At 32.3% G+C, this 13,722-nt stretch overlaps 1 protein-coding gene across 2 annotated transcripts in view; it reads left to right on the top strand.

Moving 5' to 3' along the window:
- LOC129962687 (nuclear hormone receptor FTZ-F1 beta-like) overlaps window positions 1–13,722 on the top strand; it is a 133,859-nt gene that overhangs the window by 96,816 nt on the left and 23,321 nt on the right. For both annotated transcript variants that reach the window (XM_056076600.1, XM_056076601.1), the window contains exon 2: window positions 2,619–3,777. In XM_056076600.1, the coding sequence (XP_055932575.1) occupies window positions 3,322–3,777 (456 nt within the window). In that variant the 5' untranslated portion in view covers window positions 2,619–3,321. The remainder of the gene's footprint in view (window positions 1–2,618; window positions 3,778–13,722) is intronic.

The following is a 13,722-nucleotide window of genomic DNA, read 5'->3' as shown; positions in this document are numbered from 1 at the left end:
TTTGAAAGTAGATATTGGAGAAAAGTAATATGCTGAATTTTTCTTCCTTATTGGTAGATTAGGTGATCAGGCGTACATGAATTAGGTGTTAAAGTTAACATTTTTAACAGCACTATTCTATTTACATTCACTAACATTTTTAACAGTCTTTTCACTAGTCAGTCTGAGTATCCATATTCTTGAGGATATATGAAATACTAATATTAGTTTCTAAAACATTTCTAAACAATTCTTCGGAGTATATTCGAGCATTATCCGGATTTAAGTTTCCTTGTGCTAAACTAGAAATTTGGAATGTTTCTGTTATCATTCAAAATTTGCTTAACTTAATAATTATTTGATTTGTTTTTATATTATATTTATGGTATCATCAATCTGATGGAATATTTGAGACTGATGAAATAAACGTAATCTGAAGACTTATTTTTTATATCTGATGAAAAAAAATTGCTAGAATTTTAGAATTTTAAAAATTGCTAGAATATATATATATATATATATATATATATATATATATATATATATATATATATATATATATATATATATATATTATTTGCTTTCTTTAGTTTTATTTTGTGTCAATCCAATGCTCTGCACTGACTTAGTAATAGAAGGCTGTTTGCTTCGTTTTTGTTTTAATGACCTCAGTCAAGTTTTTATAATACAAATTCTTGCCAATTTTTTCAAAACAAATTTCAAATTTAAATGTATTTGATATTTAGGAAAATATGATAATATAAATGATGGGGATTTTAAATGGATGTATAACACTTTAAAAGACAAATAATGTACCTCATAATATACTGTATATGAATCTATGTACAACTGGAAACGATGCATATAAATTAAATTTATGTAATATGAATTTCTTTGTACTGTACAAACTTTCTACTGAATTTAAACTCATTTCTTTTAATTTTTTTCGAAATCTGGGAAATGAAAATTGTATGTTATGCTACTGTTGTGTAATTTGGACTTCTATATATGTTGCATGTTCGGATATATACTCAGAGAGAAAGAGATTCCTAGAAGTAATAATCCTTTTGATTCGTGCATTCCGCCCGTCCAAATATAAACGCCTTTTCTCTGACATGTTGGCAAAAAGCCTTCCTGAACTCGACAGTAGGTTATTCCACTGTCTGTTCAGTAACTCTGACATGGACAGATGGCTGTGGTCGGTGACCCTGACAAGGTTGATTGTGTGACAGTAGGCGAGTGCGGATGCTTTGAATACTTCTCTTACATAAACCACTTTAGTTCGTTTTTTGTGAAAAGGGGTTCAAGCCGGATTCTGCTCATTTATTGCTGAATGAGTTCCTGTTATTTTAATTTTAGACTTTGACAATGTCTAGATAAAAAAGTCATTATTTAATCTCTTTTAAAATTAAAGTAATTGCAGAAATAATTTAAAATAACGAAATAAATAAAATAAAAGTATCAAAGAATATGTTCTTAATTTTTGTGCGCGCACGAACACACACACACACACACACACACACACACACACACACACAAAAAAAAAAAAAAAAAAAAAAAAAAAACCCAAAAAAAAAACACCCGTACTAAACATTTTGTTTATGTTGAACTTTTGCGAAATATTGATTTTTTTGTGGGAGGATTTTTCTGTTAAGAATTGTTCTATCTATGTTTATTTCTATTAAATTGGATTTCAGTAGTAATTTTTCAAGTTGATGACCTTTCAGCCTGGCCAGACACTACGACAAGTTTCTTGCGAATAAAGCATGAGAACATGCTTGAACACTATATAATATAAGACACCGGTTCGTAATAATTTTCTGTTAGTGACTAAAATTAAAATGCAGTATAATTTTATTGTGAAATACAGTAGACTCCCGATTATCCGCGCCTGCCGCACAAAGTGTTTGTTTTTGCTTCCAAGCAAAGAGAAAATGCTTCCAAAGCAAGAAGCAAACACAAATGACTGATTTCTTCAAAAAGGTGTAGTTTTACAGTTATGCTTTTGTAATTACATAATACATTACAGTCTTAAAACAGTACATATGAATTAATTTTCCTGTGTATCCTTGACGCCTCTCGTAAGTACAAAGCACTTTTCTGTTTTCATTAACTAAATGTATTTTAGGTTAGTTTTGAGTGATATACTAAAATATTAAGCGTTAGTTAAAGATTTCCTGTTGTTTATTTTACGTTTTAATGTACATAAAACGATTTTTCAAAGTTCGAATGACTGTTTTCTCTTTTGCTATACCCGGTTTTAGCTTTTTTCGGATTATCCGCGATTTTTGTTATCCGCGGCGGCCGTGCCACCCAAATCCGCGGATAATCGGGAGTGTACTGTATATAATCGAGTTGAAAAATTTGTTAAAAAAAAGGGGGGGGGGTGACAAAGAAAAAAAAAGTAAAGAGAAAAAAAAACATTTAAAAAAATTGAAAAAATAAAAGCCGTATGGTTTAGTTGAAGGATAAAATGTTTGAATAAATTAAATTTTATTCGTTAAATCGACAGATTAATAGATTATTTATTATACTTCAATTATCCTTTTTTGTAAGAATTATTCTTTTGATATATTTATAAAGCTTATTTAATACTCTTTCTTAAGTTTTCATCATCTTTTTTTTTTTTTTTTTTTCAGAGTAAACTTCGTTGCTCTAATTCAAGAATGAAGGAAAGCCCACTACCGAGTGGTGAAGCATCCTACTGGCATGTCACTGGGTTCTTCTGTGAACAAAATCTGCGTTTCCTCTACTGGCCTTACTGGAATTACATTGGTGGCAGGAGCCACCGGTGCCAGAACCCAGCAGAAGTGCCGTGGGACCAATAGCAGTTAGCCGATATCAACTTTCTTCTAACACACCAAACTTTTGTGCTAAATACTTCCGTTTTATTTTGTTCAACTTTTAAAAGAAGGAAACATAAAGAACTCATATGTGTTCGGAAAGTTAGTTTTAAAGGAAACAAAACAGTAGTTCGATTTTTATCAAAGATATTTATATTGTTTATTTTATGTGTCGTTTTTTTCTCCCCCCCCCTCCCTTTTTTTTTCTAAGATTATTTTAAATCTTAGCAGCTTATTTCTTTCATAATTTGGCATTATTTTGTTGAATTTTTTTCTCCTCCTCCTTGTGATCAGTTTTTATTCAAACGAACGGGTAAAAATACACATTTCACATCATTTTTTTTTGGATTATTTTTAATCAAGAAGGAGAGTTGTATTTCAACGCAAAAAGTAGTCAGTTGCTATTCATTTTATGCCAGTATTTGGCAAACATATCTGTTATACCACCGAGTGCTAGGGAGGGTGGGCCAAGCCCCACACTCCAACCCAAAAAGACTGGATGACAATGGATAAGGTAACGTTTCTCAACGAGCACCGGGGCGGCAATCCTCCGCCGCCCCCAACGTCCTCGCCACCTCGACCCTCGTCTGCTGGTGACCCCCAAATGTTCCCTAAAAAGGAACACGAGCAAGAAGAGGAAGACGACGCAGAAGTGATGCAGGTGGTTGCGAATGGTCCCATCAGCCTCCGGACTAAGAAGCAGAGAATAGTGGAGGTGAATGGTGTGTGTGTGGAAGATGACGGGACCACGGAACGGCCAATGTCTTGGGAAGGTGAACTATCCGATGACGAACTCATGGACCCAAGAAATACTCCACCACCACCTCAGATTTCTGCCTCCTGCCATAATATTCTGTCGACTGTTATCACGACGACTCACATGCCGGAAAGACCACTTGGCAGTCCAATGTGTATGGATGACGAAAGGCATGCAAACAATGTGGCCAAAATCAAGGTAAGACAAAACTGTTCTTTTGTTAATGATTGGCAAGCATATGGCGAATTTTCTCAATTTCTTTACAGCCGAATTCTAAAAATATGAAGTTTCATAGTTAAGAGAGAGATATATAGAGGCACCAAAGTGAGCTGTTATGGAATATACAGTTGTGTAGCCACTCTATTAATACTAACCATAACTGACTGACATCAGAGACAGTGCCATCTGATGTCTTGAGGCACTATGACTCGGTTCAAATCTTGCGATGGATGGCATGTGCTGCATGCTTTGATTCGGGCTCTTATATATATCTTTAAATTATTCAAAACTTTTGTATGTAAATTGTCGGTATGTAACGTAACGTAAATTATTAACAGTTACACTAATTCGGACATTTTACTGAACCCCTTAACGATCCCACAATTTGAAAAAGCAATAGGCAAGATAATTCACAGCAGTTAAAAACATAGACGTACAATATATGTTGTGAATCACTAATAGTAATAAAAGATTCTCATCGGTAGTACAGTTAAACATGGCAGTAAAGCGGAAGTATCAGAATAATATTATGTCTTATTATGATATTTTATTTCAGTCCCGGTGAAATTTCTATTTAATCAGTGCAACTGTAATAATTTTTTTAAAGCTGAATCTGTCTCCATTGATAATTTTTCCTCTTTAAAAAGCTAATAGTATAGATAACCCGATTTTTTCCCCTTTTTGGAAAACAACATCCCATCTCCGGAATATGCAGTAAGAAAAAGAATGATATGTTCCTCCGTGTCCAGTTCTTGACTCTTTAGTTGTTTTGACATTTTATAGTTGGAGGGCTAAAGGACGTGAAGGATTATGATTGGAATGCGTAGATATTTGATGCCTATAGATTGTACAACATACAAATCAGAGATTATTATTCTTTGAGCTGTTAACTTTGTAGTTTCCCCCTCATCCGCCTCGATTCATTTGTTTTTATGGCTCAATCCATCATCTTAACCACTTGCACTGGCAAGAGATTTACAGATGCGCGTGCCAAAACAGTCCACTGTAATTCGCGGCGAGGCCACACAGAGTATTTATAGAAATCGGAAAAATATTAATATCTCCTAAATGAGTTAATTTTCGACCTAAGATTGTGCTTCTGTAAACTGTCCTTCGGCTAGCAGTCTCAGTCGACGAGTCGCGAGCCTCATTTTTATTTCTGTGATAATTGTCTGCCAACATGTACAAGAAGTCATAGACGATTTTGTAACAAAAGCATTTTGACGTGTGAGACACGTAGAGACACGTGCAAGTGGTTAATTATGTGTGGACATGAAGTTTGTCCCTGATTCTTTACAGAGAAGCCTGGTCTTTGAAAATCGCAGTTTAAAAAAAAGTGTCTGTTTGCTGTTTATATGTAGCTTTGATCTCTATAAGTGGCACTATCCAACTTGTTTTAAAAGGAGAATTGGGGAGAAAGCAGAAAAGGAGAGATAGCCACTTTCTCCAAGTGATAACTATAGAATCTTTTCATTTGTAAGTTAGACATTACTAACTTTGGACACATTTTCCTTGCAATTCGTTTTTTATATATTTAAGTGATGTTAAAGCATTAAAATTTGAAAAAAAAAAAAGTTTAAAATCCTTTTAGAAATCGATCAAGAATTGAAGTTATTCAATGCTGCTAAAATATATAGGATTTCGCTGCTAAGAATAACTAGTTTTGTAAAAAAGAAAAAATACGGGGATGTTGTGGACAGAAGCAAAGTGTCGATAGCTAATGAAAAACGGTATAAAGATGCCTTAAATAATAATGTTGACAAACCTACACAAAGATAGTTCCATTAGATGCGAAAGAAAACCTTACTCATTACTAAGCCAATGATTTCTGAAAAATCGGAAAACATTTCTGTCTTTTCTAGACAACAACAATTACAAAACCAACAACGGATGGCTTGCCTCCATTTGTGAACGTTTCGGATTGTTTTTAAAATTCGGGTCCTTTACTAAGCAATAACTATTTTAAAACCATAGCTATTTTAAAACGGATGGCTATCCTCCGTTTGTGAACGTCACGGGATTGTTTTTAAAAACTATTACATTTGAAAAAAAGACAGCTTCAGCTAACGACACCACATTCTGGAAACAACCAGAAAGAAAAGTATTCTTCCGATGATGAGTATAATGTAAATGAAACTTTGTCCATCAACTGATGCCGGCAAATGTGTATTTTAAAACAATGTCTTTTAAAGGAAAAACTTGTAAAAGTGGAGAGAAATTGAAGTAGAGGCAGACAGTCCTGTTGTGTTTAAATAGTACCAGAACCAATAAATTGAAGCCGTTTGTCAATGGAAAGTAGCGAAGGCGCTTTAAAAATTGCCGCTGAAGATTTTTTAACTTACAGTGATGTGCTAACTTTCAGCGGCGCAAGCGATGAAAATATTTTAGCAAAATTAGTACTGTGATCAAAGTCATGAGGAAAAGGCAACTGATGTTCTTAAAGCAAAACTCAAATTTATCTTTTTTTTTTTTTTTTTTTTTGCTGACTTTTTTATTTATTTGTTGAAACTGATTATAACTATAACCTGTCTATGACAGTATTTTATCTAGGTCTCTACCATATCGTTATAGACAGATTCGCTGTATATGTTGATGTTCACTTTTAATGATTTCTGTTGGTCCATGTACATTTTTCTGACAGGGATATTTCTGATAATTGATAATTTAGCCACGAGAATTTCACCAGACTCAGTGGGACTCGTACAACAAATTCTTAATGTATCCCCCAAAAGAAGAAAAGCATGCCTGTCATATATCATGCCTGGTGGCCGAGATAGCCAAAGAGCACTCTTGTGCCTGTAACAGGATTAACCTCATGTTACGTGCTGCAGGTTCATAAACGAACAATTTCTATGCTATTTTTCTCTAATCTTCGTGACACTGATAAGCTCAAATCCTGTTAAATATCAGGAATGTGTGGCAATTCGGCAAGTATCCATTCAGAAATCATTCTGTGTACGTGTTTAGAAGCGGCTGGTGCATTTCCACCCCCTAGGCTCATGCGTAAAATGCATTTTAAACGAGATTTCTTGTTCCCGAAATGATATATATTACTTGAATTTGGCACTTGGATTGCATTTTACACTAATGGAATACTGGGAATGATGATAGGCAGCATTTTCTGCCGTCTCAGCACACCATTTTTGTCATTACAAAATTCTGCTTATTTTGGACTGCTCTACCTGTTTTTAAAATTTTCACCAGTTATTCTAAAAATATAATTTAGCTATTGCAGTTAATGGCGTGGAGATAATACATGATTTTGATATTTGAAACTTATTTCATTCTGCCCTTCTTAACTGAGCTTTCTCTTTCTTAGTTTTCTGAACCAGCATGACTGCGTTACCTCGAACCTCATTTATGAATTTATTTAAATATTAGGTTATAATTTGTATAAAATTCTGAAAAAGTGATACATTTGTCAAGTTATACAGAAATAGTTTGAACAGTTATAATTTTAAAGGTCTTGTAGTCTAAAATTTTTTTTATTTCATTCATTTTAAGTAAGAAATATATGAATTTGATATTTGGAAATGTCAGTTGCGGTACGATTCAAATAAGTTATAAAGTGACCTTATTCATACCTACGTAGAGCCTGGTTCGATTGATCTACTTCATTGCGATTTGGTTTATCCATTACATAGGCCATGGAGAAAAGAAAACCGCTAAAAAAAATAATCGTTTAAATTTTTTACCTTTAGGTAAGGCTTTTCATGTAATGTAAAAAGTACACAAATTAGGAACGTTTAAAATGTTAGTACCCAAAGTATTGCCATGCCTTTAGGGAAGAAAAATCAAGTTAAACTTCTCAGGTTGCTTTATTAGTGTTACAAAAACAGTTTCATTGTACTCTGAGACTATCGATGCCTTAAAGGCCTACAAAAAAAAAATCATATGTCGGTGAATGGACCGAAAAAGACGATTACTAAATTTGAAAAGACTGGAAAGTTGTATGGAGAGGAGAATGGAAACAAACTTCAAATGGAAATATGGAGAAATCGCTATCGCTTTGGTTGAAAGCACTTCTGATTCCCAATAATCTTTGAGAAGTGTCAAAACAGTGTGTCACGTAATTTATTTCTCCCTTGGTGTACAGCACGAAAGGTTCTGCAATTCATTTTAAAGTGATATCCATACAAGATCTGCAGTGTACAAAAGTTTCATCCCCAAGAGTCGGAAAAACAAATTGATTCCAGAATAACCATTGGCAATGCATGGCTTTGAAACATTTTTTGATTAAATGAAACGCATTTTGCCATAAGTGAAGTACTCAATACAGAACGATCATATAGTGAGTACTGCACATCCTAACTTTGCGCATGAATAATCTTTGCTTTCTGATTACTGTATGACTTGGTTGTTGCTGATTTTATTTTCATCCCTTTTTCTTTGAGGAGAATATTTCTCAAGGTTTAAAGAGTGTTCCGTCTTTGGTTACGTTATTGTCAACTTTATTGCAACAAACCATCCCTGTCTTACAAGAATGCGAATAGTTAGGGTCTACTGTCTTCCTGCTCAAAGCTCAACATCCCATATTGACCGACAAGTGATGGAACTATTTTTTGTCCATTATGCAGTGGACTGGGTTATTTCGAGAAATTTTCTGACTCTCTTGTCCCCTTTTCTAAATTTGTTGTCACTGATTTCTGTTGGTGAGGATATCTGAAAGATCATGTCTGTGAAGAAAGTATACGGACTCTGTCTGGATTGGCAGCTAGAATTACACGCCATATTGCTGTAATTCTTCAAGAAACAGTTCGAGTTGCTTTGGGACAACTATAAGATGCTTTGAACCCGTGATTGATACAAATTAAATGCACATTGAATAAATGGCGTGATTATATAAAGTTTTATGAGATTAGTGTTTTTTCCTACTTTATACTCTCCTTTTTCACCCGATACTCGACACCTGAATTATTAATTTTTGTGTGCACATTTCTTTTCCCCATGGTCTAATGGCTGATATATTTTGTTGAAATTTTATATACACCAAAATGTAGCAACCAGAAAAGTATCTGCATACGTTTGAGTAGGCTCATCTTAATTATGATTATTATATTCTGCTTCTAAAATAAAAAGCTTTCTTATGAAACTTCTAATTATTGCAATTTTTGTTATTCACGTTCCTTAATTTTCTATTATCCTGTTTTGAATTTTTAAAATCAGAACACACAGAAATTATAAGATCAAAATGGATAAAGATTGAAATTTAAGTAAATGCAAAATTAATTAAATTACAATCGCTTGTTTAGTTCATTAAATTTTTTAAAGGGTATTTCCTAATGCATAAACTCAGTGTTTTTTATAGTTCGTATTTTGTATGTATGTATATGGCATATGTGTACGGCAAATGCGGCAGGTCTTAGATAATTGTTCAACACAATCGCCATTTTCTGCTGTAGTTAATTCTTTTTTTTTTTTTTTAAATATTCTTAAGAACTTAATAATTTAGAGTAAGTAAATAAATAAATTAACATCTATTTACATTTTTATTTGAAATGACTTAATTTTTTTTTGTTAAATTACATTTTTAATTATAATTGAACTAGTTATTTTGTTTTGAGCTTCCATTTCAATAAAATTGTCTGGTTGGGTCTGTTGTCATTTGTTAGATTTGCTATCCTATAACTGTGCACTAGGCGAGTTAACGGCATTTTTGTTGTTTTTATAAACAACCTTTTAAAATTTATTATAGCTTATGTTTTTGATAAGATATGGAACATTTGTAAATTTGCATGCCATTAAAATGCCACATCTTGGAAAAATTCGTTTACGACATTTTTCATATTGAATATTTTCGTACTTTTTTCAATGCTGTTTTCTACCCAGCCCCACTTTTTTTTTTTTTTTCCTTCTTTTGTTCAGTTTTATTTTTAAATATTTATTTATTTAACTAAAATATTGATTAATAAAAAATATAGTTTACGAGACTGTGTTTTCGGATTGAATACAAATTGCGAATGCTGTCTTTATACTAAAAACCAATAGCAAGAAATTACATAGTTGTCAATAGGTTAAATGGTCAACCGATTTTGCTATATCAGGTACAACGTGATAATGATATTCGATTGTGCTGATTCTTTTTACCCGATGCAGAAAGTAACTGATTCTTTTCCATCAAAATGAAACAAGATTCGATTCTCAAGACTCAAGATAGACTCAAATCGATTCTCATATATGCAACCAGATTGTCAGCTGAAACTGATACGAATATGATTTCAAATTGGTATTTCGCTTCGTCGGAAGAGATACCAATGATGATATGGCAATGGCTTTGGTTTTGGCAGTGATTGATGAATGGATAAAAAGAGAAAAGGAAAATTTGTCAATATATTTAGTATAGAACGCGGGGTTCTTCCTTGATATGTGGGATAAAGGGTAGTAAAGCTTAAGATGAAACATACGTATATCTAGTCAAAAAGTTACCAGGCATGCTTAGAATCGCCGAGGTAAGACGACGAACTTGACTATATCTAATACTTTGTGTCAGATTAATATATCATCACTTTACCAAAAACAAAAGACATCATGAAGTTTAACAATCAGTATCGAGTCCAAAAAACTGATACTCTTATTCTGTATTAATTTTGTGTACTTTAAACACTTTCATACCTGATTTAAAGTATCAGTTTGATACAGTATCACACATTCTAAATTAGCTTCTATTTAATAAAGTACTTCAGATTTGATTATCAGAAATTCTTATAAAACCCAAACTCTGATGCTGTAGAAAAATAACCGATACTACTGAATCAAAAAATTAAGTATATCCCGCTCATTGCAGATGGCATTATCATATGCAGACGATAAAAATGTAATTAAATAAAAAAAATTCAAAATTATTCTATTTAAATCACGAGAAAGCTATAATTTACAAAACGCATCTTCATTTGGAGAAGCCTGCCGAATCGACAAATTACAATTCAGCCGTCAAGTATAAAATGTCTTGAACAACGATAATCATTTTAAGTCCTTAATATTGTCACCAAATGTTTAATTTCAACATTTTTAGCTGCATTAAATTCAGATAAGGAAATTCAGCTAGCACAATTCATTTCCTGAATGAAAAATCTCGGTTTTCGACAGATTGCGAATTAAATGTGAAGTATTCAAGTACGGATGTGAAGGTACTGAGATTTATTTCTTAAAACCAGTAAATGAAATAAATATATCGCCACTGTTGATAAAAAATGTCATATCGGTAATGCACATTTTCTTTGTTAAAATTTCTTTGTTTTATATAGATTTTATTTTTATTGTTTATTTATTTACTTTCTTGTGTACGAAGTATAAAGAAAGTATTGTAATCATCAAAAAATTTGAACATGAGATTTTGACGAATCCCCACATTTCAGATTTCCTTAAATTTGAGTGACAAAGATAACACAAAAACGCTTTGAGTAGCGTTTTTGTGTTAGACAATATATTTTTTTTACTCCAAATTAATAGATTTCTATCAGATTTTGCTCAAAATCTGATAGATTTCTGTCTGTCCAATTGTTCGAATATAGATTAGCACGGTAACTACAAAACAAAGAGCTAGATAGATAAAATTTGGTGCGCAGATTTAGTATCTTTAGTGTAGACACCTGTCAAAGTGTGAGCCATATTCGATGGGGGGTTGGCCGTCTGTTGGTCTGTAGTTTTAGAAACATATAAACGCGATAACTCAAAAACGCAGTGACTTAAATATATCAAATTTGATATGGGATTTAGTAACTGCAAGTGTAGTTTACACTTGTTAATGTTACATCGAAATAAAGTGACTTAAAAGGAAATCGGAAATGTGAAGGTTAAAACATTCCCAATTATTTTAAGTCATTAACATCATTATTAATTTTAACTCTGTATATTTTTTCAGGTTTTTCATTTTTAATTATTTTTTGTCGCGATGTATTTAAAAGAAGAATACAAAATTATGCGTTAATATCAAATCGATCATTTTTTGCATTATGCTGTTCTGTAAATCCAAACTTGTAGCGTAAATTCATGTACCCATTATGTATTAACCCCCTTCGCATACAATGATGAGTCTGATTCGTGCATCGATTTATTTAATTTTTAATTTAAAATCTGCAATTAATTGAAAAAATTAAGTAATTTAGAATGCAAAAATCTCAAATGCTGTTATATTATTATAGGAATTAAAATAGTGAATATCACAAATAAGATGGATCATCTAATTAGGATGTCAAATGAATTCGTAGGTGAAGGGGTTAGCATTAAGAATTTCCATGATATATTTGATGCCCTCTCCTGCAAAAAATGCTAATTTTCAGAAATTCAATTTTTCTAAAGTGGATTTTTAAATCTAAATTGAGAAACAGCCTGATTGTATGATGGAGAATTCTAATTTCGAGCAGTTGGAAGGTGCTTTGAACAAAATTTTTGAAAATTAGACAACACAAAGCAGAAAATTTTAAGAATTGGAAAAAAAAAGTGCACAAGAGGCAGAAGTATAGTACTTCACTATTAACTTTACTATTTTTCCTTTAGGAGATTAACCTACATTGGTCATAAGAATGAGAACCGTTTTATATAAAGTAAATGCTGGTCAAATGAATTTTTAGAACATAATTTTTTAGAAATAAAATCTAATTAATCTTTTTTTTTTTTTTTTAGATAAAGCAGTCTTTTTCAGACTAATAAGTCGAAAATAGGGCAATCTAGGGTATTTAACTTAAATAGACTCTTTTTCGATCCAGTGCTAATTTTCTTTAAGGAGAACCAAAAAAAAAAAAAAAAATCGAGGTTTTTGGTTATTTCATTTGTCTAGCAAAAGTTAGATGTATACACACTATATTTAAAAATAGCAATTTGAATTAACTTTTTTTCTTTTAACTTTTCCTTGTTTTATTTTAACACTTTCAGGCACAAATGTTGTAGCATTTAGCTTTTTTTGGTTCTAATAAATTGTTTGTCTATTTTCGTTTGTTTAATTTAAAAAGAAATCTTTTTTTTTTTTTTTTTTTTGCAGTTTATTAAAATTTTTGCTGTCCACAGACAGTTAATATCAGTCGGGACAAATAGTGGAAATTTTGCTATTCCTGTTTATCTAATTTCCATTTACCTACTTTGCAAAAATCATTTCTACCTACTACTTTTTGCGATTTAGCAAAAATGAAATTCCATCAGTTTGCTTACAAATAAATTTCCAACTGAATTAACCAGATTCACTTCTTCAAGCACGCAAAACATTTTTTAAAAAAAATCAAGGTTTGTTTTTCTGAAAGATGTATAATAAATATGCTGTGTAAACTTTTAAAGACGGAAAAATAAGTAAAAAATCGTTTATACATTTTTTTCCAAGATTTTTTTCATTCAAAATCGTGGTTTAAAAATTTACGAATTTCATGTCATACAGAAACCAAGCATTTCGCTTTCTGATTTTCGAAACAACTTTGAACCGGTTTGTAAAAATTCCAGCTTTGGTGTGTGTGTAGCGCTGCTAATATTTTCAATATATTTTTTATCCGGCTGTTTATTTTCTTTCTCTTAAATACAATGAGAAATTCCGACCTAATGACGTGCCTGGCTATCAGTCTGTTGAATAATTAGTCGCGTGAAAACCATTAACATAGATTTTGTTTTCTTTTGTTTTTTAAAGCTCGTTTGCAATTTAAAATTCAACATTTTATGGCCGTAGAAAGAAACCCTTCCGACCTGTGAGAAGTCGCTTTCGGGCCTCTCGGTCGTTAGCCCGCTACCTTCCCAGAGTTCCGCGCGGTAACCTTGACCGGGCCTCCCCCTTCCCCTTCCCTCCCTTTCAAATCGGTGCCTGGTTATAGGATTTTTTTTTTTTTTCACAATTATTATTTCCTTTTTAATTTTTGTCTAACTGGCTCTCCCCCTAGGCATTTCTGGATCGGTGGGAAAGTAAAAATCTACATCGTTGTGTTCCCACACTTTTATTTCTCCTCACAG

The sequence above is a fragment of the Argiope bruennichi genome, chromosome 3, assembly GCF_947563725.1.
Source record: "Argiope bruennichi chromosome 3, qqArgBrue1.1, whole genome shotgun sequence".
In the NCBI taxonomy this organism is placed as follows: Eukaryota; Metazoa; Arthropoda; class Arachnida; order Araneae; family Araneidae; genus Argiope; species Argiope bruennichi.
This window is presented reverse-complemented; position numbering and strand designations above follow the sequence as displayed.